Source organism: Drosophila arizonae, chromosome 2, assembly GCF_054131065.1.
Source record: "Drosophila arizonae isolate 15081-1271.41 chromosome 2, UAZ_ARI_1.0, whole genome shotgun sequence".
NCBI classification, from domain to species: Eukaryota; Metazoa; Arthropoda; class Insecta; order Diptera; family Drosophilidae; genus Drosophila; species Drosophila arizonae.
The window spans coordinates 25099901-25125272 of NC_142922.1; the positions used below are offsets into that span (position 1 = coordinate 25099901).

Sequence of the window (25372 nt, forward strand, 5' to 3'; positions counted from 1 at the left end):
CCAATTTTATTTGCTCAGGGTTAAGGGTATCGCCTAGTCGAGCTGTCACGTGTCTAGAGCATTCTCACTTCGATTCACGTGAGGGTTTCCAACAAATAAATATATTATTTTGGAGTACTGTAATCAAATCTAACATTGACGAGCGGAAACAAATATTTACTTAAGCTTTTTATAGTAAACAATTTTTTGTATTATTTCTAACTTTGCAATTGCCTGTGTTTACTTACAACCCATTCACGTTTTAATGCTCAAGACAAGCGACCAACATATAATACTTATTTGTCTACATTAATATATATTTGATATATTAATAATATTTAACAAATATATATAGAGTAAACACATGAAAACTAATCAAATGATTGCATTCGTGTGTTAGCTAGTGCTATGAGCACCCAGAATCTTTCTCTCTGGCTCTCTCTTTCTCTCTGTCTCGCTGTTAGCATTTCTACGCTCTCTAGAACCCGACGATCGGCGATCGTCAAATACCGACCGACCGGCACTTATCAAGCAGTCTCTCGGCAGCCCTTCCCGGTGCCAGACGTATAAATATTTGCACTTTGGGAAGCAGTGGTACGAATTTTAAGTTCTTAAGGAAAAAGTGTATTTATACATAATGAAATAATTTGAATTATTGCTTTTTTAGCAATAAATCAGCATCTTAAAGAGGTTTATAAATATTTGTAAATAAATCGTGGCAGTCGTTGTGTCAAAACAAAAGATGAGGGGCTGGCTACTTGGGGAAGCTGGTGACACCGATTACGGTAAATTGCTCAGATTTGGACTGCTGCTCCACCTGTTGATGGGGACGCGGGTCAAAGGCGACGCTGTCGAAATTATCGTGCTGGGCACTAATTGGAGTATATCTAATCAGAATGGGTGTAAGTATCAGCTTATTATTAGGCAGCTGTCAGTGGCAATTCGATTAATCCAATTAACAAACAACAATGATCAACAACAATCAAGAAATACACATTTCATGAATTGCCATACAATCAGCATTGGGCGAATTTTGCTTATCGATAAGCTTTCGGTGCGCGCTTAGTTGCATTATTAGTTTATCAAATAGATGAAAGCCATTCCTTGAGTATTGTTTATGGTGTGCCATTATATGTTTCAGCTTTCACCCTACCTGCTAATCAGACACTGCCCTCTGGCATATACAGTGCCTTCCACCGGACCCTCGCTGTGCCCAATGTGTTGGATGCGTACAACGATGTGGATCTCCGTTGGATGGCCTACGACAATTGGACATATACAAACAAGTTCAAGTGTGAGTGCAGCATTGACATCCAGTGCAGCGACAATTTGATCATTTAAACCCAAACTCGTGCAGTTGATGTGGATCACTATAAGCGCGTACGCTGCTTTAATCTGACCTTCCATGGTGTGGACACGGTAGCCGAGATTCGGCTGAATCGTCAGCTCTTGGGACGCACAGACAATATGTTTGTGCGCTACTCGTACGACGTGAGTAAGCTCCTGGAGAGGGACAATGTGCTGGAGGTGGAAATCAAATCGCCCGTGTGGGCAGCTCTAGCTAGGGCGCGAGCTCTGGACGCCGCAAATCGCAGTGTGCCTCCAGCCTGTCCGCCAGAGCGTTATCATGGCGAGTGCCATGTGAATATGCTGCGCAAGATGCAGGCGAGCTTTGCATGGGACTGGGGACCGGCGGTGCCTTCAATGGGCCTATGGAAGAGCGTGCAGTTGGAGATGTACGAGGTGGCCTTATTACGTGACGTCGACGTGGACATCAGTCGCAACGAAACACACTGGAACATGCACATTAGCTGCTTTATGGACACCAAAGGCAAAGAGAATTTTTATGCTCAACTAGTCTTCTATGCCGTGTAAGTAGACCTTGAAATTGCCCTCTCAAACACTTTATCAAGCTGCCAATCTGCTAAATGCGAAACGGTTGAACGTCTCCAGCGAGCTACTGAACCAGACCGTGGTCATCGACACATACACCTCCAAGCCGATCAGCTACTTGGCACCCGTAATTGTCTTTGATCAGGCTGTGCCAATTGTGAGTACCGTCCGCTAATTGCTCGGCCGGCAATTGAACTCATTGGCATCTGTGTCAAGTGCATTTGTTGTTTGTGCAGGAGGAAGTCGTTGCCTGGTGGCCCAATGGCTATGGCGATCAGAAGCTCTATCCGCTGCACTTTACACTGAACGCCTGGCTGGATCCATCTGGACCGGAAGTGCGTGCCAAGACCATGTCCCAGAAGTCGCTGCGCGTTGGCTTTCGCACATTGGAGCTAATTGAGCGGCCGGCACCGGATGGTCGAGGCAACACATTTCTGTTTCGCGTCAACGGCCTGGAGATTTTCATGAAGGGCAGCAACTATATACCATCTCACATATTGCCAGAGCAACAAAGCCCAGAAAGAAGTGAGTATGAATTTAATTTAAATATGTTAGAGACGAAACCTATTTTTGCAAATCACAATCAATTGAAATTTCAAACTAATCAAAATAACCTAGAACTTGGAATATCCCATTGAAATGTAATATGTAAGATTGGTTTTACCCCATCATTAAATAATTTTCATTAACTGAGCTTACTGATAGCTTCTGAAATGCATTGCTTATATAATGAAATAATGAAATGAAAATAATGAAAATAAAATGCACGACTAGCAGATAACCATGACCTAAATGGCTCATTCAATGGCAACTTATTCCAAGCTAAGGGAAATACATATGTCTCTAAATATTCTTGGTGTCTTCTGTCTGATCTGCATTGGACATAAAGAGATTATTCATTCTACATTATATTTATATATCATACCGGACTATTTATATAATTTTTTGGTATCTTAAGATATAATGAAAGTATCTTATTTTATCTGCTTGTAAATTTAGATGAAAAACTGTACCCGATAGAAGACTTGATATAAATTTAATATATCGACTAAATAAGCAATATTTTAATAGGGAATGGGGTCATCTTTTTCGTTTATAAACAGTCTTTTTTTATTATTTACTATATATAATATGTATTTGATATAAAACATGGATACAAAATATTTGGAATACATTCAGTATTTGATCTTATTATTTTATCTTTTATATCCTTTCAGTTGCCTACCTTCTGGAATCGGCCAAGGAAGCGCATATGAATATGATACGTGTATGGGGTGGCGGTGTTTACGAATCGGACTATTTCTACGATATGGCCGACAGTCTGGGCATACTCATTTGGCAGGATATGATGTTCGCCTGTGCCATGTACCCAACGACGCCCGAATTTCTGGCCTCGGTGAGCGAAGAGGTGCGCCAGAATGCCAAGCGCCTGTCCCATCACGCAAGCATTGCCATTTTTGCTGGCAACAATGAGAATGAGGCGGCTCTCGTGCAGAACTGGTATCACACGTATCACGATATCGATCGCTTCAAGGCCGAATACCGCGAGCTGTACCTGGGCACTGTTATACACGAGCTGAAGATCGTCTCACACAACGGCCGCCCCGAGCCGTTGGTGTCCTCGCCGTCGAATGGCAAGGCAAGCGAGAGAGACAACTACATATCGGAGAATCCACAGGATAACCACAATGGAGATGGTATTATTAAATGACCACAATAAGGCTGATAAACTTATCAAACTGCTTGTTCTTTCCCTTGCCTGCAGTGCACTTCTATGACTACTTTAAGGATGCTTGGGATCCAAATATTTACCCGCGACCACGCTTCGCGAGTGAGTATGGAATTCAATCGCTTCCCGGATCCTATGCTTGGGAGCGTACCAAAGGAAATGACAACGATCTGGCACAAGTCATGGGCCATCGACAGCACCATCCACTTGCAATGGTCCCCATAACCACCCAATTGCATCAGCATTTGCCGCTCCCCTTGCCCGAGGACAAAGACTACGACGAGGCGCTAATCTACTTCAGTCAAATATCGCATGCCATGGCCACCAAGGTGGAGACGGAGCTATATCGCACCCTGCGCGATACGGAGCACAATACCATGGGTGCACTCTACTGGCAGCTAAATGATGTGTGGGTAGCTCCTTCGTGGTCTGGCATCGATTTTTTTGGTAACTGGAAGGTGAGCTTTTACTACCTGCATTCCTGATTCTTGATTCTTGATAATGCTATTTCCATAACACCAACACAGCTGCTGCACTATTGGGCTCGGGATTTTCTTGCTCCCGTTGCCATTGTGGCGCTCTACGATAGGCCTACGAAGTCTCTAAACATCTCATTGGTCTGTGACGAGCCATCCATCGATACCAAGAATTTGAACGTGGTTGCCCACATTCATCTGTGGTCGCAGCTCATGCCGCGCAACTCGAGCACCTGGGCAGTCACTCTGCGGCCCAATGGAGTACAGTATGACAAGATCATACCAATAAAGGATCTGTTGCAGGGTGATTTCAATGAGCACAACGCCTATCTGGAGTTTCAGCTGAGACGTGGCGAAACTCAACTCTCACGCACCTACTTCTTTCCTACCAACATTGCCAGTGCTGTGGGAATTAAAGATCCGGAGCTAGAGGTAAGTTCCATTCCCTACAACAGTGAGTACTGTACTATGTATTATGTACTTCAATGAATTATTTTATTGTAAATATGATGAAGGAAAATTAAATGAAATTAATTTTAGTGATAGACCCCATAACTATATAATTTGATTAGGACAACGTCCACCTGTCTATTTGCATGAGCTCGTCGATCTCGGCACCTATTAGGGATAGAGACTAAACATTAATTTGCGAAACTTTATATAACACGCACAAATAAAGTTTGTTTACCGATATTGATATTTGAAAGCTATCAATTATCGATGTTATATTATGTATTATCTCGCACTCCGTTGCAGCTAGAAATTTCAAGTTTCACGTCTAGTTTTCAAACTTCATATTCAAAAAATTAAGGCTTTGTGGCACACATAAATATAAATAGAGTACATAAATATATAATAGAATGCTAATAATAGATGAAATAGGAGAAATGTAATTAAAGAATAAGTATAGATGAACTGAAAATATTATTGTAATCCTTAAGTAACATTGATCTCCCAATTGGCAAGCTGTGCCAATCTGGTTTGATTGATCGGAAAAGGTTCAGGATTCCTTTTGGACTTACGTCCCGTACTAGAACATTTTTGCTAGTTAAATTTGCAATTAGATGTATATTTAATTAATCTACCACTCATCTAGCTAGCGTAGTAGTGAATTGAGTTCTCATCCATTATATAATCTTATGTCCTTATCGAGTGGTCTCAATTGGAGCACTCCATTTTATTAGACTCTTAACTTAATAGTATTCCGTTTACAGTTCGAGTTCACGTCGAAAATATGCGTGGATACCCCCAGCGGCAAGCGGAACAGCCTCAGCATTGCCATCACCGTGAAGTATCCAGCGGTATTCGTTTACCTGGAACTGCAGCTGCCTTATCGGTACAGGTTGTCCGAGAATGGCTATATGCAGACCACGCCCATTCATGTGGTGCATGTGATCATCGAGACCAACACCTGCATACGCATCTGGCGCAAGTCGAACTTTAATATCTGGACCGTGAATCAGTTTATGCATTAGCTCTGGGGCATATACTTTTCAAGTTTAATGTAACATTTATAAATAACTTAACAAATAAACAAATCAATAAATATAGTAGAAATATTCCAAGTGCAGCTATGTGGAGGCACCAGCCGATCGCGCCTATCTGTCAAAGCTGGGCATTTGGACGCGCGGCGGCGTGTAGCCCTCGGGATATGGCACCAGCTGGTTGTTGAGCACGCGCGCATTGCGCCAGGTCTTCACCTTGTCCTCGGGAGTGTCTGGGACGCGGACTCCTTCGATGAGTGTGACTGCGGGCCCATCGACGACGTTGTGCGTGCTCTGGCCGATGGGGTTGCGGTGCGGACTGGCCTGAACGGGGCGCCGTGAGGGCGTGGCCGTGGGTGCAGCCACGCCGGCGCTGGCCGTGACCACCACAGAGTGTGGCATATAGGTGACGAATTTCGATTTCTGTGGCAAGGCGTTGTAGTTGTGCTTGGTAATCAGGTTCTGTGGTGGCCGAGATCTGTGGCTGGGGTAAGCGCGTTCATCTCGGCTGTAGTACTCCAGCGGCTCGGAGGCAGCATATTGCAGATCGCCGGGAAAACTGATTGGTGTATCTTGCACTTGACGGAGCACGCGTGGCTGTGCCTCCACTGGGGCAGCATAGGTGAATGGCTGCCACTGGCGCTCCATGGCGAACGAGAAGTTCTTGTTGTATGCCATTGGCTGTGCCTGGAAGTAGACTGGCTGCCAGGCGGCGTTACTGCCGAGCTGACGGCCGCTGCGCGAGCTACTGCCGCTCTCCAGTGCCCGCTGCTCCAAGGCTTTGCTGTGCGCCTTGGCCAGCTGGAGCTGTATAAACTTCGCCTGTCGCTGCTCGGCCTCGGCCTTGCGTTGACGATAGTCCTGCTGCTGCAGTGCCAGCTCGCTCTGCTTCAACAGCGTCGGCGTATGCTCGAAGACCAGCTGGCGGCCACTTCCATTCGCATTGGCATTGGCATTCCTGGTTTGAGCCGCTGGCCGCTTGACATCCGAGCTGCGCACGAAAAACGAACCAGCTGCCTCCTCGGCGCGCGCTTTGCGGCTGTTTTTGCCCACTAGAATCTCCACATCCTCGCCCTGGCTCGACTTCACGCTCACCACGCGCACCTTGGATGGATCCAGGTTGCGTCCAAACCGCAATTCGGTGCGCAGCAGTGAAGGCCGTCCGGTGGCGCTGCTGCTGCCGCCACTAGTATTGCCATTGCTGCCATCAGCTACGCCCATCAGCAGCGCGCCGCAAATAATTAATGCCACAGCACTCATACGCCCCGTTGCCGCTGTTGCCCTTGCAATCGTCAGTGTCGCCATCTTATGGTGCGTGCGCTGTGAAATTGATGCAAAATTGTATCAAATTAGTGAGAGTTAATTAGGTGAGCCTTATACGTGACCGTGTATACGTGTACCTACAACAACTTCTTATTGTTATCATAATTTCATGATTAGCGAGTTCATCCAACAGCTTCAAGCTAACTGAGCACTGACATATACATACATATACATATAACTATGTACATAATCATATTTGTATATATGTTTAGTAGTCCTAAGCTTAATATGTGTTACAGGCTAAAGCAAAGTTTTTCGTTCCCATGGAATGAAGGTTCAAACTTACTACGTCGCATGGCTGTCTTACGTAAATTAGGCCTGCCACTGGGCTTAGCGCTGCTTTCTACCTTTTTAAAGGTTCAAGTTAATTAATGAACTTCGATAGAGATAAATTATGTTAAAGCTTGTTACATTTGATTATTTCTTTCGCAACAAACTCAAAAAAGGGCGTTGCTTTTGCCATGTATTTTGTATCGTGAGAAAAATTCTCTTATTGAAATTGGTGGAAATTTCGAAATAATTGCCTAAAAATAATATAAGCGAGGAAATAAACCTTATTGGCTAATAAACAGGTAATACACTAAATAAATATGAAATGAATTAAAAATTCTAATGAATTCAAAGTGTAGCTTATATTTACAGTTTTGTCTCTTTTCCTAAATGCAGAAATATACCTATGATAAAACATACGAAAAAATATATATATATGTATATATATACATATTTATATATTTCAATAAAATTTGTGTATATAAAAAGAAGTTAACTAATATATATAAAAAATAAAAATATTTGGCATTATTAATAATAATTAATTAATAATAATAATAAATAATTAATTAGCCTGTTTTTAATAAATATTTTTATAAATTCGTATTCAAATGCCTAATTTCTTGTTTTGGATTCTTATAAATCAAAAATTTATTTGCGACTTTAGAGAATCAAATTGCGGCTCTTGAAATGTTTTTTGTGTTTGTTTTCACGCCGGTTAATTAGCCTTGGCTTGACTCGGATTGCTATGATTTTCAACACCTCGTTGGATTGAATTTGGCTCATTATTGATGGTTGCGCTGCTCTTTATTTAATTATTGACAACCAGTCAAGCAGCCAAGCTGCCAAACGAGCTGAATGCATCTGCAAACTGTTTTATTTTTATTGCATCTGCGTGTCTATGTATATGTGTGTGTGTATGTGGTGATGTTGTTGGTGTTGCTGTTGATGTTGGTGAGTTGGGCTCAGAAAGCGAAACAGCAATTAAAAAATGCAATGCCTAACTTTCGTTTGCCGCTGTGGCATGAGGAAATTGTCGGCTGTCGGTTGTAGATTGTCGATTGCCGGCAACAACATTTTTATTTTCCACTCAGTGCCAATGCGACAACTCCTGACAGTTTGGGGCGTAAAATTGCAACGGCCACGCCTCCTTCATAGTTGCATTAAGCAGCTAAGCCCTAGCTGAGCAGCTGTCATGCCATCAAAGTCAATGCCTTGCCTTTGGCTATGAACAACAAACCAACGTATTTGATAATATTTTTGCACCTGGAGCACTGTTTACTGATACAGTTTTCAACATAGGTTTGAGTTTGCCTTCGCCAGGTCTTATCTAAAAGAGGAAGTTCACTCTTTTGAATACACTTAGACAGGTTTTTCTAATTGTATCACATTTAAAAATAATTTATTATTTATTGGGAATTATATGCAATAATCTGCTACTATATCACGCATCCATATCAAATCGTATTACTGTATAAAACAGAACATGTTCATACAAGTTTGCTTGCTTTAATTAACTAATTCTTATCGACGTGAAGTCTAAAAAAACAAATATTTTTGGTGTACACAGAAAATATTTGTTAATTTGTTTTTAGATTTTGTTTAACAAATATTGAAATTGCAGTTGCTAACAAAATATAATAAAAAAAGCAATTAATTGTTCGGATAAGACGAGTTCATCTTGTTTACACTCTAATGTCAACCTATGACTTATATATTTATATTTATAATCTAGTAAGATTTGGATAAAAATCTCATTTCGATATTCGCCCTTGAGATATATCTTCTCTGATGTAGTTTTTAGCTTTGCATTAATTACGCCATAAAACTTTGACGTAATTCTTTGAAAAGTCAAAGAAGAGAGTCAAAATTTGGGAAGCCCATTCCAGCTGTCAGTAGCTTAATATGGCATCGAAACTCTAACAAACTCACGACTGCTTCGGTCTGATTAATGTTGATTTGGCATCACGCCTCGAGGGCGTAACCCACGCCAATCAATCTGATAAGTAACTAACTATGTAAGTGCTGCGCCTAAGATTGATGGCCGAGTTGCCGTGCCATTTATCGCAATTTGCGTCAGATCAATTTTAACTTGGCCTATTGATTGGCCGCATAATTGGGCTGAATGAACTGAGATGTTGCGATATTACGCATACGCCGCGTACCGCTACCAGCGAGCCACTAATGAGTGAAAATTTACCGACAAAATGAGAAAAACAATTAAGCGAATTGTGAATTGCAATTTCAATAAATGCGCACGGCAAAGTTCACGGCACGACTACGACTCGGTCAATCTGGGTGCTCGTGGCCGAAACTCAAACTCAGACTGCCGACTCGCCACTCGCGGCTCGCGGCTCACGGCTCGCGGCTCGCCACTTGCTGACTTTCACTTTCAACTCAAAGTTGGCGGCGACGCGGCTGAGTGCGCCGCGCTCCCAGTTCAACTGGCTACAACTGCTACCGCTAGCGGTGGCTCTGGCCTGGCTCTGGCTGTGGCTCTGCTTATGAAATCGTCGCAATCACCGCGCACTGTAACAACAAAAACAAGTTTTACTTTTTGCACAACAACAAATCAAAAACCCAAAAGCACAAAAAAAACCCAAACGTCAAAAAGAAGTCAACGCTTGCTATTGAGCGCTTGGTCTCTTTTTCTATAAGCCTTTTCTTAAGTGTCGGCCAGCGTTTTTAGGCCGCTGCCCGGTAACAGCTGCGTCGACGCCAGCAGCGGTGCCAGCGCTGTCGGCTTCAATGTCACGGCACAGCCGCTGCCGACGTCGACAGCGACGCGTTGTTTCGTAGCCATCAACTGGTGTTTCGCCTTTTGAAGCTTTGCCGTTGCGTCTTCGTAGCGTCATTTTTGTTTCTTTATTTTTATTTTATTTTTTTCTCTCTCTCTTTTTTTCGGCCACTTTTGTTCAATGAAAATTACATCACTTCAAGTTTTGAAAAGAAGCGAGACAGGAAATGCGACTGAAACACTTTATCGGCGCATGGCCAGAGCCAGAGCCGGAGTCATAGCCCTGCGGGTTTGCTATTATGTGCATAACTATGTTGAAATGCAAACTGCAATTATTATTATGTGTGTGCAATTTAAGTTTGAGCTTAGGTCTTAATTTCATCTCTGGCTATTTGGGATTTGTTATTGTTGTTGTTGTTGTATTGATGTTGGCCATTATACGCTGGGGTTATCTACTCCGAGCTGCTACTTAAAGCGCTCAGCATTTGCATGCGACGACGACAAACAACTACGGTGCGACAGACGGCGCACATTTAATGATGGGCTTTCTCACTCAAGGCGTGCCGTTTGCCATTAATTGGGTATTACGTTTATAGCAACAAGCTCAATTGAGCACAATTGCTGGCAGCAGCGGCACAAATCGCCGACTTGTTCATTGACTCTTGAGCTTGTGTGTTGACTTTGAGTTCGAGTGCGAGTTGTGTCGGCTTCTAACAGCTCTCAGACATACACACACACACTTAAAACTCTCACTTTTCTTGTAAGAGCCGCTCTTCTAGGGCCCTCAGTCGCTTCAGCTTGTCAGCTTGTCAATCAAAAGGCAACAGCAACTTCCCGCCACGATTAACAACGCTGCGAGCATTACCAATTGATCTGGCAAACAAAGGCTGCATTCAAATTACGTATACGCCCCCACGTGAGCAACGACAGCGCCTTCTTCTTCTTCAGCTACTTCTGCTTCGCTTTTGTTTCAATATTCGCACGTTGCGCGCTGCACTTAATGAATCTAAATCGGAGCCGTTGCCGATTAACGATGTCCGATATCATTGGTAGTCGGGTCAACAATCGAACGTTCGTTGCTTATTGTTATCAGCGATTGTCGTAATGTTTTGGCTGGTGTCGTTGTTATTATTATTGTTGTTGTTGTGGTTGCTGCAGTTGTTGTCATGTGCAAAATGCAAATGTGGCCGTATGCGGTTAATGTAATTTGTTGTTATTGTTGTTGTTGCTTGTGATGCTTGCCGGCGCTGTATTAATTTCACTTTTACTTTTTATGATTAACATTTCCCACCCAAAAGTGAGAAACTTTACATGATTTTTTTGTTTTTCACTTAAACATATTTGTACTTTTTGTTGTTAGTGCGACTATGAAATGTGAAATTTGAAAGATCATAAAGTTTAAAGATGCTGTAGCCCTGCTGCTGGTCGGTCTCTTGGCTGGTCTTTTCTTAAAATTAATGCTTTTTACTTATGGTCTTTTTTTTTGTTTTTAATTTTACTTTTTATTATTTTTTCCGTCTTTTTTTTTTTTTTGCCAGCATCTTTAATTACACATGCTTGTTAGTCAGCATTGGCAAGCACTTTCCGGCTTATGAGACGAGTGAACAAGTGTAAATGTGTGTGTATTGGCGCCTGGGTCTTTTTTCTTTTTGCGCCCAAGTGTCGCAACTGAAAGTGAAATTTTTTTTAACTTTCGGGCACATCAATCGAATGCCAAGTTGAAGGTCCGTAGGTTTGATGGATAAAGCCTGTCATGTAAAATACTATCCACGAAGATGCAGATGCTATTGCCTCAACCCATTCAATCCCACACACAAATGCGGTAAGCTGTGGACCCATAAAATCTCTTAAGCATTCGCTTTTATTTCAAAAGACATCAATGTCATAATATCTACGGTATATCAGTCAATGTCGGGCTCTAAATACTTCACAGATTATTTGAAAGCGTAAATACTAAAGAATTCGAATCGAAGCACAAGAATTAATAATTTAAGCCAATGAGATTTTTGATAGGCAAAAATGACCTAACTAAAATATTTGATATTCGAAATATATAATTTATGCTTCATCAAAGCTAGGCAATAATAACTCACGTTATATTTTAACTTTCGGCTTAATATCCTGTTTGTTAAGTAGTCCAATACTTGCTGCTCCTTGACGCCTTCCTGACGATGATCACAACAAACGGCTCTTAATTTGTGTTTTTATTGTTTCTGCGAGCGAGCCAGACGAAATGTGCGACAGATCGCAACGCGAACCGAAATACAACTGAACGCAAATGAAAAACTTTTGCTTGCAAGTAAAAAAGCATCGAGCTGGAAAACGACAGAAAAAAGTAAAAATTATTATGCATACATACACACATATATATGTACAGATGTCTGGGGGGATCTATGTGTGTTTGGAGGCCGACGCCAACAACAACTTAACAGCAGCAGCAGCCGCCGCAGCGAAGGTAACTGCGATGTTGGCAACGGTAACAACCACTAACACAAACACACATACACGTATACCCAGCGACGCCGACAGCAACGTCGGCAGCAGCAACAGCTGGCCAAAGAGACTTAGATTGGGACTCAGACAGAGACCCAGACCGAGCTGGAGCTGAAGCTTGAGCTTGAGACAGCTAAGCAAACACCAGAGCCGAGAAAGAAAAAACAGCATGACACTGACAAAAGTCGATCGAAGGGGCAGCAGAGGGGGCAGACGAATACTCAAGCAAAGCATGCCAAATAAAAGCCAAAGCAACAACAATGCGGCCAAAATCTGCGAACAATTGCGCAATTGCAGCAGCAGCCAACAACACAAACACACACAACACAACAACAACAACAGCAACATCAGTGGCAAAAAGAGCGAATGCAGAGATCCAAATTTTACTCACAATATTTCATTTCTTTTTTGGCGATCCCCTCGTCAACGACGCGTCGTTTGTTTCGCATCAGTGCAGTTGATCCGATGATTGGGTAACTGTAGTTTATCTCTGATTATTTAAATCATACAAGCATATTTGAGATAGAAAATGCTTTAAAAATAGACAAATGTAAATCTTTGAAAATAAACGTCAGTTAATATATCATTAATTAGTTACGCGTAATTTTTAATACATATTATTCTGTTCTGTTTAATTTGTCATGCAAATGAAGGCAATCAGCACTTATAAATATATTTTGGTCTAACTTCTTCTGTAATTATGAATTTACAATGCATCTTAACTAAATAGGTTTCAAAAAATCTCTGCTAAGAATAAAGCACACCACATTAATCAATTAAATAAGGAAGAGTTTGAGGTCTTGAAATTTTAAAATTAAGTATTAACATAACAATTAAAAATAAAATTTTTTTTTATTTGGTTGGCCTTTCTAAAAATGCAAATAACGCAAAATTTATAAGTTAAAAAAGAAATTTTTTTATTTGCATTTAGAAATATAAATAAATCTTAATTAAAGCCAGTTCTTTGAATATAACTTTTAAAAAAAGTGAGCAGAGAATTTATTATTAGACTCCTATTTCTAAAAATCTTTATTTTGTTAACAGCATTTTATTTATAATATTATAATTTTTTTTGTTTTAAATAATTTCTAAGTGCAATTAATTTCCCCTTTAGTCTTGTTTGATTGTTATTTGGTTATTTTTCCAACACCCCCGTTGCTGTTAGTATTTGAACAAAATTTTAATGTAATGCTTTTTATCATTGTCATTTTCACCAATTTTCTTTTAGATAATATGTCAAATAAATAATTACAACTTCAGAAAATGGTCAACAATAGCAACGTTTATTACGCAAGTCAACAAGGTTTCTAATAAAGAGAAAAGTGATAATTTGTCATATAAATTAACTTGACTAAATTTATTCATACTCTCCATTTTACACTCTCTTTTGCGGCGAATGTGTTTCAGCAGATAATTATAAATGAAGATGTAGTTAGATGTGATATTTTAGTACAGAATAAATATTTCCAAATAAAAATGTTTTAAGTTTAGGGCCAAACATTTTGGACTTATTCAGTGACTGAAAGTCGAAGTCAGCTCGGCAAATTTTGCTTAAAACCACAGTCCTAACTTTCTTAGAAAGCTACATCCGACTTGTGTTGGCCAGTGTTATTTAAACTTAAGTTTTACTAATAAAAGTTGATAAGTACAAGAGCCTAGACTTTAACTACGATTAGTTATATGCTTAAAGTGACAAATTACCATTTGACAGCCCATCACGCTAAAGTGCCAACGGCGCTCCCCAGCCCCAATTCTTCTTCCGAGTCGCGCTTGGGTTGCTCGTAAGCTCGTGTACTGTTTTGTCGGCTTCAGATGCATGCTGTTTGATAGCGGGCAGAAAAATAATTGCCATGTGCCGTAGTGGTTAAACGAAAGTGGCCAGAAGTAGGTGTGTTCCAATGAGCTGTGTACCTTGTTTAAGATGCTGAGATACAGATACAAATCCAAGGCAGCCGCATCATATGCACACACATGCATACACACAGACGCACGCAGCTGCCACACACTTGGCCCAACTTTTTATTAGCAATTTTCGCAATTTTCATAGCGCTTTATTGTGTCGTTTCTTGTTGGTGCGGCTTTTGAGTAAAATGCTTTTTTTAATTAACAAAAATTTCACTTTTTTCCTTTGTTAGATTTGATATTTAACAGAATAAGTGGAGGATGGATGAGTGTACATGTATAAACCATGGGCCATACAATCAACTTATGCAGCGTAGACTTCAAGTTTGTTGTTCGGTGATTGTTGCTGAATCGTTCTTAGCTGAATCTGATCATTATTCCAGTCCGTTTCAGCAACCACAGCCACGCCCCTGACGCTCAGCTCCAAGCAGGTCAATTTGTACTCAAACATCTGCTGGAACAGCATCTTAAATACCAACGAGGTGCAAGCATACAAACTCCGGTCGATGATATGTATGTTATACAGTCGCAGGCAGGCAAAAATGGGAATCGGCAGCATTAAGGGTGTGCAAAAATCCGGCAGACTTCTGGGCGATATGTCAAAGTCGACCAACGATCGCTGGTTTAGCTCAACGACAAAATTGACACTGAGGTCTCGCAGATTGCCTGCGACGTTGAGACACACGTCCTCCCTTATCACGCCGAGGCCCAGGCCCAGGCAGCACTTGCACGCGTAGTCCTGGCAGGAGCACAGCCTGCCCATCGATGGCAGCTCAATCAGATTATTGTTGACGGTGCGTGAGAGTATATAACGTACTGGTACCAATTGCTGGCCACTCGAAGGATTATACAGAGTAAATGTCAGCGCATCGCTGGGCATCGATCGGTAACCCTGTGCGTATACGCAATGCACCCATAATACCAACAGCACGCAAAGTGGTGCAAGGCAACTCATTATTATTCTCGGGCTTAGACGTGTTTTCCCGCACAATTGTCCAAACAGAATGTGTATTTTATTCGCCCTCAATTCGTTACATTTCACAAGTTCTATCCATATTAGTTACGCGGCTAAATGGCGTGGAAAAATATTTATTAACTTTAATTATTGCCAACTAATGGAAAATGTGTCAATGCTAAATCGCATTGCCCATGATAAGTCCGAATGGCTGCAGTCGCAGCCCGAGAATAACTGCACTCATTTGACTAATTGCGAAACATTGTTTATTGAGCCTCTAATGATAAGCCAAAGCCATCATTATTTGAAAAATGTTTCTTTTTTGTCATTATTATTGTATGGCATTTGTTACGTTGGCTAGAAATGCAAATGTAACAAAATTGCACACTTGACACTTTAAAATGTGTCAAAATTACCCGAGACGCTCAATTTACGCAAAACAACAATGGCCAGCAATAACAACAACGACGAAAGCAGCAGAAAAATAAAATTGTCATTGGTATCGCAATCCACAACGTACCCTGCTTTCGAACAGATACAGACAGTATTTGTGCCGTAAATGGGTTTTTAAAATCGTATTTGGTCTTTCTTTCTGTATTTTGTCATGCATTTCACATTTGTTTACAAACGAAAACAAAGACTGAAGATTGTTATTTGTTTCTCGATGATTTGTTGATTATTTGTATTAAGTCTTTTATAAGTCTCGGCGGAAATCGAAGACTGTTTCAACAGCATAATGTGTACAAATGTATCTGTAATTGACAAATGTTTAACCGACCTTGTATTAGTTCAAAGGCCTGAAAATGTCTTTGGAAAATATTTATTTTTTTAGGGTTTATACTTTATGTAATTAACTGTATGTACATACATATTTATAAGACTTAAAGATGCGGGCAACTCCGCCTGCAAGGTCAACGCAATCCCCCCAATATTTAACGGAAATTATTATCTGAAGGCCAAAGGTTAATATCCGTGAATTAGAAATAAATAATAGAGACATTTGTACATAATAGAGACATTTGTAATAGAGACATTTGTAATAGAGACATTTGTAATAGAGACATTTGTACTAATATGCACAATACTGAATCTCTTACAAAAAAAAAAAAAATAAATAAATAAAACTGAATAAATATTTTTCAAAAATGTTCAAATGCTAACTTAAGGTAATTTAATTAAACTTTTATTAAACTTTACATCTAAACTAGTTTTAAAATTTACTAAGGAAATTAAAATCTTTTTCGTATTTCCTTTCTTTAATCTAGAAAATAAGTTAGCTTGAATAATGTCAAAAGTCTATATATGTTGCATAGTGTTATTATGTTAACTTATCATATTCTAAAATATTTTTATGTATTCCACTATTTACCTAAAATAATCATGTTTCAAAAAAATTATCCAATCATAGAAGCAAATAAATAAATATACTTTAAAGCATTTAATAGATTATATAAAAATATTTTCTGAAAAACGTTACATATATTAGGCTTAGCATAATCACTCCACACTTTACATATCACTCCACTTAACAGAAATTAATTCATTGTCGAAGTCTCCAATGTAAGCCCTTTTTTGACGTCCTTTTTGGCTAGCTGTGCAAAATTTAATAACATATCATTTTCAAATTTCAAAATCTAAGGTTTCTCTTTTTTTAAAGAATGTTTTAGCAACGACTGTAAATATGGAGCTTTGTTGAAAATGAATAGATGTTAAAATGCTTCACTGTTAAACTCGGTGTTAAGCAAACAGCTGACCATTTATGCCCGTCCAACGAAGCAAAAAAAAAATACCAGAACAGAAGTAATAAATACTAAAGCAACGCAGCAATTTTTGTTGTGTCCGCAGCGAAAATGTTTAAACTCGGTTAAAATAAACAAAAACCCTAAAATTAGCTCGCGATTCAGCAATCAAAAATTATAACACACAACATACCATTGTCGAGTAATATGGGCGATTTTTTCAAGTCGCTAAACTTTAACTACTTTAACACCACCTCCGATGCAGGTGGAAATGGAGGAGGAGGAGGTTCCACTAATGCCACAGTGAACAGTGGAAGCATGGACAATGATTACGTTGGCCAATATGTGGAAATCTCCGGATTGAAGCTGCGCACAAAATGTGTCATAGCCGAAGGTTAGAAAAATGGGGAATATACAAACAAAAACAATTGCCTAACCCCAAGCAAGGGCATAAAAATCAATAGTAATAGAGTGTTAAATATGGCTGGATTCTTCAGAAAGTTTGTAATTACAATCAAAGCAGCCAACAATGACACCACAGCGTCATCTACAAGCTCTTCGTTTCCGCTTTCTGATTTTCGCAGTGAAACAGAATGAAAAACTTGTTGCTTCGTTAGCGAGTATGAGATGTACGCTAAGAGTCATACATGCTGTATTCACAGCAGTATTGGTGCCTCAAGTTGCTATTAAAGTTCAAGCGTTCTTCAGGCGTTCTCTTGACCCATGAGTCACATTGCCAAACATACACACACACACACATATACTCGTAATCACAAGAAAAGAGTATCAAGTTTCTGATTTTCGGTCTTATAAATAATGCATATTTAATTATATAAATGAGTTTGGGTCGTCACTGAAATTGAACGCCCCCGCTTATCAGTGTGATTTGCTATCAACGTTTCCCCTTCTATTTGCAGGCGGATATGCCTTTGTGTACGTCGCACAAGATGTGAAAAATGGCACAGAATACGCCCTCAAGCGCTTGATCGCCGCCGATCAGCAGGCCTGCCGAACAATCAACAATGAGATTAGCATCCATAAGCAACTATCTGGGCATAGCAACATTGTCACGTGCATTGGCACCAGCTGCATTCCTCCCACATCCCATCATGGCGCACAGTTTTTACTGCTAACGGAACTGTGCAAGGGTAACTGATGGCTTACAATGATCAAGTGGAATCCTATTTAATAATTTCATCGATTTCAAAAGGTGGCTCTCTGGTGGACTGCTTTAGAGTAGACAATTCAGCGCTCGATCCGCCTCTTATTTTACGCATCTTCTATCAAATGGCACGCGCCGTTGCCCACATGCATACACAGTCGCCGCCCATAGCTCATCGTGATATAAAGGTAATTAGGAACTGTAAATGCCTAATGTGAATCCAGTCAAGTCAATTGCAAAGCAATCCCAATTTGTTGCAAGCGAGAATAGAATTTAACTTATGTATGTAGTAATATATTAATCGTCTATATAAAGACGAGAGAACTATTCGGCAAGTACCTCTTAAAAACTAATCAAATCGTTATATATATAAATTTCATTGCTAGATTGAAAATTTCCTTATTGGCAATGACAAGCAGATCAAACTTTGCGACTTTGGTTCAGCCAGCAAGGAGGTGTTCGCGCCCACATTTGAATGGACCGCACATCAACGCAATATGCTTGAGGATCAGCTGAATACGGTGACCACGCCTATGTATCGTGCGCCCGAAATGTTGGACACATGGTCGAATTATCCAATTGGTCCCAAGGCCGATATATGGGCACTTGGCTGTATATTATATTTTTTGTGCTATCAAAAACATCCATTCGAGGATGGGGGCAAGCTGCGTATCATCAATGCCAACTACATTATGCCTCCTGATTCTCGTTATAATTGCTTTCGCGAGGTTATAAAAGGCTGTTTTAAAGTGAATCCAGCTGAACGCTATGACATCTCAATGGTCTTGGAGCGCTTGGCAGCGATTGCTGAGACAAACAACTGGTCGCTTAAGGGACCGTTGGATTTGCGCGGAATGCCCATAGAGACGTCACCAGCCCATAGTCCAGAGAGAAGTATGCCCGAAACGAGCCACTCCGAGTTCTATTGCGACAATCCAAATCCTACGGCTGTGCCCACACCAACGCCCATGTCTACGAATGCACCACAAACTGCTCCTGCTACATCGACCTCGACGGCCAATCATGCCAGCGGTAGCTTGCTGTCGTCTCTGCGTGGCGGTGCTGGCACTCTGTTCAAGAACCTAAAAGATACTTCAACCAAGGTGATGCAAACGATGCAACAATCAATTGCACGAAATGACTTAGACATTAGTCACATCACTTCGCGCGTTCTAGTAATGCCCTGCCCCTCGGATGGCTTCGAGTCCACTTACAAAACGAATAACATTGAGGATGTGCGCCTGTCGTTGGAGAGTCGCTTTGCACCGCAAAAGATAAGCATTTATAATTTTGGACCACGAACTGTACCGCGCCTGCCACCGCCAGTACGAACTGTGGAGGCGGGCTCTGTGTATGGCTGCCCACAGGCACACGCCCCCAATCTTCAGGTAAGTGCGAAGATACATTCCCATGACACTTTTAACAACTAAACTCTATTTCAGGGCCTGTTCACTGTTTCAGCGGATATGTATAACTTCCTTAACGCAGATCCCAAATCTGTTGTCATTGTGCAAACTGGCGACTCGGGCGGCTGCACAGCGGCCACTGTTATATGCGCTCTGCTTATGTACGCAGATTTGCTGCAGGAACCGGAGGACGCGGTGCAAGTATTTGCTGTTAAACGCCACACCATTAATTTGCGCCCCTCCGAGTTTCGATATCTCTACTATTTTGGTGATATTTTGCGGCCCACGCCGCTCCTTCCGCACTACAAGAATATCAACCTGGTTTCGCTCAGCTGTCAGCCCGTGCCGCGCATGACCAAGGCTCGTGATGGCTGCCGGCTTTACATGGAGGTCTACTGCAACGAAATGTTGCTTCTCACTACGCTGCAAGATTACGAAAAAATGCGGTAAACTAAAAAACTTCCTTCACATAAGACTTTATAGATTGGTTAATTTTAATGTTATTCCATTTCAGGCTATACATAGCGGGTCCAGGCAAAATCGTGCTGCCAATTAACTTAACAGTTTGTGGAGACTTGACTATTGTATTGTACCATGCGCGTAATGCGTTGAAGGGCATGGTGCGACCGCAGGGCCTCAAGATCTGTCAGTTTCAAATTAATACTGGCTTTGTGCCTGAGCCAGAGACACTCATCACATTTAATGCCCATGATCTCGATGATCTGCCTGATCCGGAGCAGGTGCCGCCAAACTTTTGCGTGTCGCTCTCATTAAGCGTATCGGATACAGAAACTCCGCCCAGCCACAAGCCACCATGGCTGCCAGCCAAGTCCAAACGTAATGCACAAAACTTATTTAGTTCTGATTTAGAGTATGTGGAGATGCTGGATAATTTCGGTAAGTTCACTCTCGCTTTAGTTGAGATAAATAATTAATGTTGATCGATTTACTTTGGTTGCAGTGACCAAGCCCAGTACAAAATCCTCTCCGCCAGCGTCTGTTAGAAAGTCGGAACGATCGAGCTCGCCGTTAGTGTTGCCCGATGTTACGGAAATAGCTCATGATACACCCACAGCAATGCCAGAACCCTCGCCACCCATTGATTTGCTCAATCTGAATCAACAGCCAAGTGCAGGGGCTGCAGCAGCTGCGGCTGATCCACTGGCAAGTGCCATGCCCAGCTCAGATGCCAGCTTCGACCTGTTAGGTGCCTTTGGCGATGATGACTCCACAGGCATTGGATCGGCACCCATTCCAGACGTGTTGCCGCCACCACCGCTGCAGCAGACTACACAACAGCCGCAGATCAACGCAGATCTTTTTGACATATTTGGCTCTATGGATCAGAACGTTGGCATCGGGGCTTCCAATCTAAAACCAACAACCAGCAGCAATCTGCCACCTTTTGTGGGCACGGTACCGACCTTCGTCACAACACCAGCTGCGCCCAGAAAGGAACCATCACCTACGCAACCACAAAAACCACTAGATCCGTTTGCTGACATTGCCAACCTGGCTTCTGATCTAAATATAAACTTTAATCGCAGCACGCTTGGTGCTAAGTCGGCGGGCAGCACGCCTGTTGGCCATAGTCCACAGCCTACACAATTTTCCAGCCCGACGCACAAGCCAGCGCCAAGTCCACCACAGACCCAATCGCAACCTCAACCACAAACTAAACCTCAACAGCAAGCACAGCCACCGTTTGTGAGGACACCACCGCAGCCTCAGCCTCAGCCGCAGCCGCAGCCACAAGCTCAACAATCACGCCCGGACTATAGTCGAACGCACTTTGATGCGCAAAAATCATCGCAGCAACCAGGCGCTGGTGGCGGAGCCAAGAGCTCAGATATTTTTGCAGATATTCTGGGACAGCAGGGCTATTCGTTTGGTAGCAAAATGAATCAGGGGCCGAGATCCATAAACGAGATGCGCAAAGAGGAGTTGGTGAAAGATATGGATCCGAAGAAAGTGCGCATTATGGAATGGGTAAGTATTCGTAACTATCTACCTAAAGAATACCTGTAGTAATATTGAAATTACAGACCGACGGCAAGAAAAACAATATACGTGCTTTGCTCTGCTCCATGCATATGGTGCTCTGGGAGAATGCCAAATGGCAACGCTGCGAAATGTCTACCATGGTAACACCCGCCGAGGTGAAGAAGGCTTACCGACGCGCCTGCCTAGCTGTACATCCAGATAAGGTGAGCTCATTCATTTATTGCCATGCTTTTTTTCTTTATACACTATATCACATTTACAGCATAATGGAACGGAACACGAGGAAATCGCCAAGCTGATTTTTATTGAATTAAATAATGCTTGGACAGATTTCGAGAACGATGCCACACAGCAAAACATGTTCAATGCTTAAAATGTGTCCTAAAGCTATTATAAGTATATATTAATATATACACCAATAGATTTAACAATCCTTCTATTAGCTAAACCTAGTTTAAAGCCATGTAAGAGTGTAAGCTTTAATGTGTAAAGTGAAAGTATTTGTGTATGCCACATAAGGCATATACATTTTAGTTAGCCCAAAATGAACCCGATTTGAAATTCTAAAATATTTATGGACAATTTACTTAATTTTGTAACTAAATCTTAGGTGCCCATCCACATTCCCACAAATACACACAAACCATACTGTGTACGAGCAAAAAAAAATGAAGAGCAAAAAAACATTATTTAATAAATTGTAATTAAAAGTTTGTGCAGTTAGGACTGTTGATAGTACAGATGTAAGATCTGAACATCACATAAAGCATTGATAATTGTACATTCTATAGCTATTATTTGTGAAACAAACAATTCTATATATCTTATACTCAATACTTCAAAAGCTCAATTATTATAATTATTGGCGTTAAAAACAAAATGACCTGGTCCCAACCCAATATGTGATTATGATAAACGCCTATGCAATTATGAAAACTGAATCTAAACTAAAAATAAAAAATCTAATTAAATATAATAATATGTATATATACATATTTATCCGAGTACATATAAAACTGTTTGTAAAAATGAAATAATGTGTGTGGTTTACCAATCAAAAGTGTACTAAATAGAATAGAATGTAAAACCCAAAATGAGCTCTTTATTTTCAGCATTTAAAATAGACCTATTCATATATACGGAAATAGCAATAAATTCAATATGCATTTCTCTGCGAAGAGCTATTGTTAGCAATCACAGTTTTTTAATTATATTGTGCCCTTAACCAGCTTACCGGCCACATATACGGCTTTAATATTGCGATCATCGCCGGTATAAATGAATTTCTCCAAGAGCTCGTCAACAGTAAACGGACGATGTGGCTTCTGCAGCACACTCACGTCCACCAGCAAAGCATCGAAATCCTTACCAACAGAAAAGTTACCTGTAATATGATCCAGGGCTAATGCCTTTGCACCACCCAAGGTGGCTAAATAGAAAGCCTGTTTGTACGTCAATTGCTGGTAGTCGTTATCTTGCGTTTCAGCTCGCCCCGTGCCTAAGATATTTTGCTTTTTAAAGAAGTCAAGATGTTTGGAAACTTCTATGGCGCGCTGTAAGGCAGTTAGTACGGATACGGAATTCCCCCCAGACACATCCGTGCCCAGGCCCACCGTTAATCCAGCCTTAATAAGACGCTGTACATCACAAATGCCAGAATTTAAATTGGTATTGGAAGCAGGACAATGAATAATAGCCGTTCCACGTTTCTTAAGCAAGGCAATCTCATCATCCTGCAAATGCACTCCGTGCGCCATGACAGTCTGTATTAGAGAAACAGATTAGGTTTCCTTGAAGGTTTTTTTCAGTCAACATTCAACAAACCTTTTTCGTTAGCAGTCCCGCTTCATCATAGGCATTGGCATAGCTCGTTTTAAAGATGTCTCTTACCACCTCTATCTCAGTCAAGTTTTCACTAATGTGGCTCTGCACATGCAAATCGTATTGCTTAGCTATGTTACCCAGTTTCTGCAGTAATTCCTTGCTGCAGCTGAGCGCAAATCGCGGAGTTATAGTGGGCAACACAAGGGGATTGTTCAGTTTACGTATTGCTGCAACAAATGCTTCCGTTCCCCTGACCGATTCATCTGTCGTCTCCCTGCAGAGTAAATAATACCTTGATTACTTACGGATCAATTGATTAATTGTCATGTTTCTACACACTCACACATAGAAGTCGGGACTGTTGCAATTGGAGCAGACCTTTCCAATCAATGCGCGCTGGCCTTGACGTGCCGCTTCCTTAGCTAAGATCAGTGTTGATTCCAAATTGTTGGTAGCGAAATAGGAGGCCAAAGTGGTGCCACAGCGAAGTGTAGCTTCCTATATAGAGTATCAAATTATCAGCTGGTGTAACGAAGCAGGCACAGAATATATACATATGCAGTGAGTTGTGCGTGTGTGTGTATGTGTGCTTAGGAATGAAAGCGATCGTTAAAATGATCGGCCAGCAAAAGCTTACTATCGAACTAATTTTATTGCATGTATGTTTGTGTGCACGTGTGAGTGCTTGTGAGCACACAATGTGATGATTGGCCGATAAGAAACGTAAACTAATAGTGATAATTATGAGTTACAGCTACTTACAACAACACTTCTATAGATCTTCTGCGCGAATTCCTTGTCAACATATTTCGCTTCAGTTGGAAACGTGTACGTATTTAGCCAATCCAGCAAAGGAACACTCATTCCCAGGCCAATTTGTGCGTATTGCGGAGCATGAATATGACCGTCACAAAAGCCGGGGGAGAGAAACTGGAATCGAGACAGCCTCACTTCGCTAATCAAGTCCTCATTGATCTTGGAAGTGGACAGCCAATTGTCATAATCACCGCCAATGCCAATTATCTTCCCATCTTCTACGGCAACAAAGCCCTCCTTAAACGATTCGAATTCATTAAATGACTTCGTGTGTACAATTGTTCCACGGTATACGGTGGGCATATTCTCTATTAACGTGTTCCTGCCTTGGCAACGATCAGAAACTAAGTGGGAATGCTTGAAGAACAAGTATTCAAATTATTATGAGTATGGTTTCCCATCTGAAGCGGTTGGCAGCCTCAGTTCTATCCTGTGTTGGTAAATGACAAAATGACTTTGGCGGTAATAATAATTTCAAATAAATTTAGTTTTATTTACGTAATTTACTATTTTGAAATTATTCTTTGACATACGAACATTTAGTATTTAAATATATTAATTACAACACTCATTTATATTTTAAACATCAATAATTCAAGCAAGTCATAATTTGAGCTTATACTATAATAATAATAAAACAAAAACCATTTCATGAATTGTAACGAATTTCATAAAAAGCTGGTCACTTTGTTGCAGTCGCAATTTTTAAGCAACAGCTGATATCCTATCGATAAATTTAAGTCGATTAAAATGTTATGAGCAGAGGGAATACGCTTAGTGTTTCGTTTTCATTTACACACTTGCACAGCCAGGCTGAATTTTATTTACAAACAATAATGTAATAAATAAGAAGTTTTGTTTATGTTCAGCGTGTTTCTTGGCGCAAATTTTCGAAATTATTAGTTCACAGTGTCCAATTATGATGATTTCGTAAATATCTGTTAAATTTACATAGCTGAGCATATACATATTTAGTCGAAAGCGTCTCACGCAATCCAAGTGCATTATTACTCAACATAAATTGCATAGCATTGAATAAACAGGTTCAACTCAAAGTAAATTAAGACCTATTGTGAAATGTAAGTATGATACATACGTATATACGTATCCACATAAACAGAATTTGCATCTTCAATTGCTTGAGTAAAATATTTATAAAAATGTAAGAAGATAAATATAA

The 25372-nt window shown here is 40.8% G+C and overlaps 5 protein-coding genes across 12 annotated transcripts; 2 read left to right on the forward strand and 3 right to left on the reverse strand.

Annotated features, from left to right (window-relative positions):
- The first annotated feature begins 453 nt into the window (after window positions 1-453).
- LOC108608789 (beta-mannosidase) lies at window positions 454-5636 on the forward strand. Of its 2 annotated transcripts, XM_089463220.1 has the most exons (10): window positions 454-573; window positions 647-881; window positions 1121-1273; window positions 1337-1850; window positions 1933-2029; window positions 2109-2397; window positions 3090-3569; window positions 3638-4059; window positions 4129-4509; window positions 5292-5636. In XM_089463220.1, exons 2-10 carry the CDS (start codon window positions 722-724, stop codon window positions 5550-5552), a joined length of 2757 nt encoding a protein of 918 aa, XP_089319346.1. In that variant the 5' UTR covers window positions 454-573; window positions 647-721; the 3' UTR covers window positions 5553-5636. The 2 variants fall into 2 exon arrangements, with proteins under 2 accessions (XP_089319346.1, XP_017855833.1); XM_018000344.2 differs by having other exon boundaries at window positions 509-881.
- On the reverse strand, window positions 5554-14361 carry LOC108608791 (uncharacterized). 7 transcript variants are annotated; one of them, XM_018000346.2, is made up of 3 exons: window positions 12776-12879; window positions 11985-12206; window positions 5554-6881 (listed from the first exon to the last, which is right to left on the reverse strand). In XM_018000346.2, exon 3 carries the CDS (start codon window positions 6864-6866, stop codon window positions 5676-5678), a length of 1191 nt encoding a protein of 396 aa, XP_017855835.1. In that variant the 5' UTR covers window positions 6867-6881; window positions 11985-12206; window positions 12776-12879; the 3' UTR covers window positions 5554-5675. The 7 variants fall into 7 exon arrangements, with proteins under 7 accessions (XP_017855835.1, XP_089319357.1, XP_089319369.1 ...); XM_089463231.1 differs by lacking the exons at window positions 11985-12206; window positions 12776-12879 and adding an exon at window positions 14086-14361; XM_089463243.1 differs by lacking the exons at window positions 11985-12206; window positions 12776-12879 and adding an exon at window positions 9355-11963.
- Window positions 14362-14400: 39 nt separating this feature from the next.
- LOC108621664 (uncharacterized) lies at window positions 14401-15488 on the reverse strand. Its single transcript, XM_018019101.2, has one exon. It carries the CDS (start codon window positions 15239-15241, stop codon window positions 14591-14593), a length of 651 nt encoding a protein of 216 aa, XP_017874590.1. The 5' UTR covers window positions 15242-15488; the 3' UTR covers window positions 14401-14590.
- Window positions 15489-16846: 1358 nt separating this feature from the next.
- Window positions 16847-22746, forward strand: aux (cyclin-G-associated kinase). Its single transcript, XM_018019094.2, has 9 exons — window positions 16847-17374; window positions 17898-18128; window positions 18191-18330; window positions 18529-19530; window positions 19585-19994; window positions 20063-20445; window positions 20510-21537; window positions 21594-21755; window positions 21815-22746. The coding sequence occupies exons 1-9, from the start codon at window positions 17188-17190 to the stop codon at window positions 21923-21925; spliced, it is 3654 nt and encodes a 1217-aa protein (XP_017874583.1). The 5' UTR covers window positions 16847-17187; the 3' UTR covers window positions 21926-22746.
- Window positions 22628-24593, reverse strand: DhpD (guanine deaminase). Its single transcript, XM_018019099.2, has 4 exons — window positions 24139-24593; window positions 23720-23874; window positions 23377-23650; window positions 22628-23315 (listed from the first exon to the last, which is right to left on the reverse strand). The coding sequence occupies exons 1-4, from the start codon at window positions 24493-24495 to the stop codon at window positions 22761-22763; spliced, it is 1341 nt and encodes a 446-aa protein (XP_017874588.1). The 5' UTR covers window positions 24496-24593; the 3' UTR covers window positions 22628-22760.
- Between the last annotated feature and the right edge of the window lie 779 nt (window positions 24594-25372).

What these genes read in the sequence shown, in the direction of transcription:
- aux (XM_018019094.2), top strand. Translation starts at nt 17,188, where the DNA reads ATGGGCGATTTTTTCAAGTCGCTAAACTTTAACTACTTTAACACCACC. An exon ending in AAGTGCGCATTATGGAATGG is followed by an intron (nt 21,538 to 21,593) that starts GTAAGTATTCGT and finishes TTGAAATTACAG; the next exon opens with ACCGACGGCAAGAAAAACAA. An exon ending in TAGCTGTACATCCAGATAAG is followed by an intron (nt 21,756 to 21,814) that starts GTGAGCTCATTC and finishes TCACATTTACAG; the next exon opens with CATAATGGAACGGAACACGA.
- LOC108608791 (XM_089463231.1), bottom strand. Translation starts at nt 14,361, where the DNA reads ATGCATGTGTGTGCATATGATGCGGCTGCCTTGGATTTGTATCTGTAT. An exon ending in GCGTGATGGGCTGTCAAATG is followed by an intron (nt 6,882 to 14,085) that starts GTAATTTGTCAC and finishes TCAATTTCACAG; the next exon opens with CGCACGCACCATAAGATGGC.
- LOC108621664 (XM_018019101.2), bottom strand. Translation starts at nt 15,241, where the DNA reads ATGAGTTGCCTTGCACCACTTTGCGTGCTGTTGGTATTATGGGTGCAT.
- DhpD (XM_018019099.2), bottom strand. Translation starts at nt 24,495, where the DNA reads ATGCCCACCGTATACCGTGGAACAATTGTACACACGAAGTCATTTAAT. An exon ending in AGATCTATAGAAGTGTTGTT is followed by an intron (nt 23,875 to 24,138) that starts GTAAGTAGCTGT and finishes TACTCTATATAG; the next exon opens with GAAGCTACACTTCGCTGTGG. An exon ending in CGGGACTGCTAACGAAAAAG is followed by an intron (nt 23,316 to 23,376) that starts GTTTGTTGAATG and finishes TCTCTAATACAG; the next exon opens with ACTGTCATGGCGCACGGAGT.
- LOC108608789 (XM_089463220.1), top strand. Translation starts at nt 722, where the DNA reads ATGAGGGGCTGGCTACTTGGGGAAGCTGGTGACACCGATTACGGTAAA. An exon ending in TTGATCAGGCTGTGCCAATT is followed by an intron (nt 2,030 to 2,108) that starts GTGAGTACCGTC and finishes TTGTTTGTGCAG; the next exon opens with GAGGAAGTCGTTGCCTGGTG. An exon ending in GCAACAAAGCCCAGAAAGAA is followed by an intron (nt 2,398 to 3,089) that starts GTGAGTATGAAT and finishes ATATCCTTTCAG; the next exon opens with TTGCCTACCTTCTGGAATCG.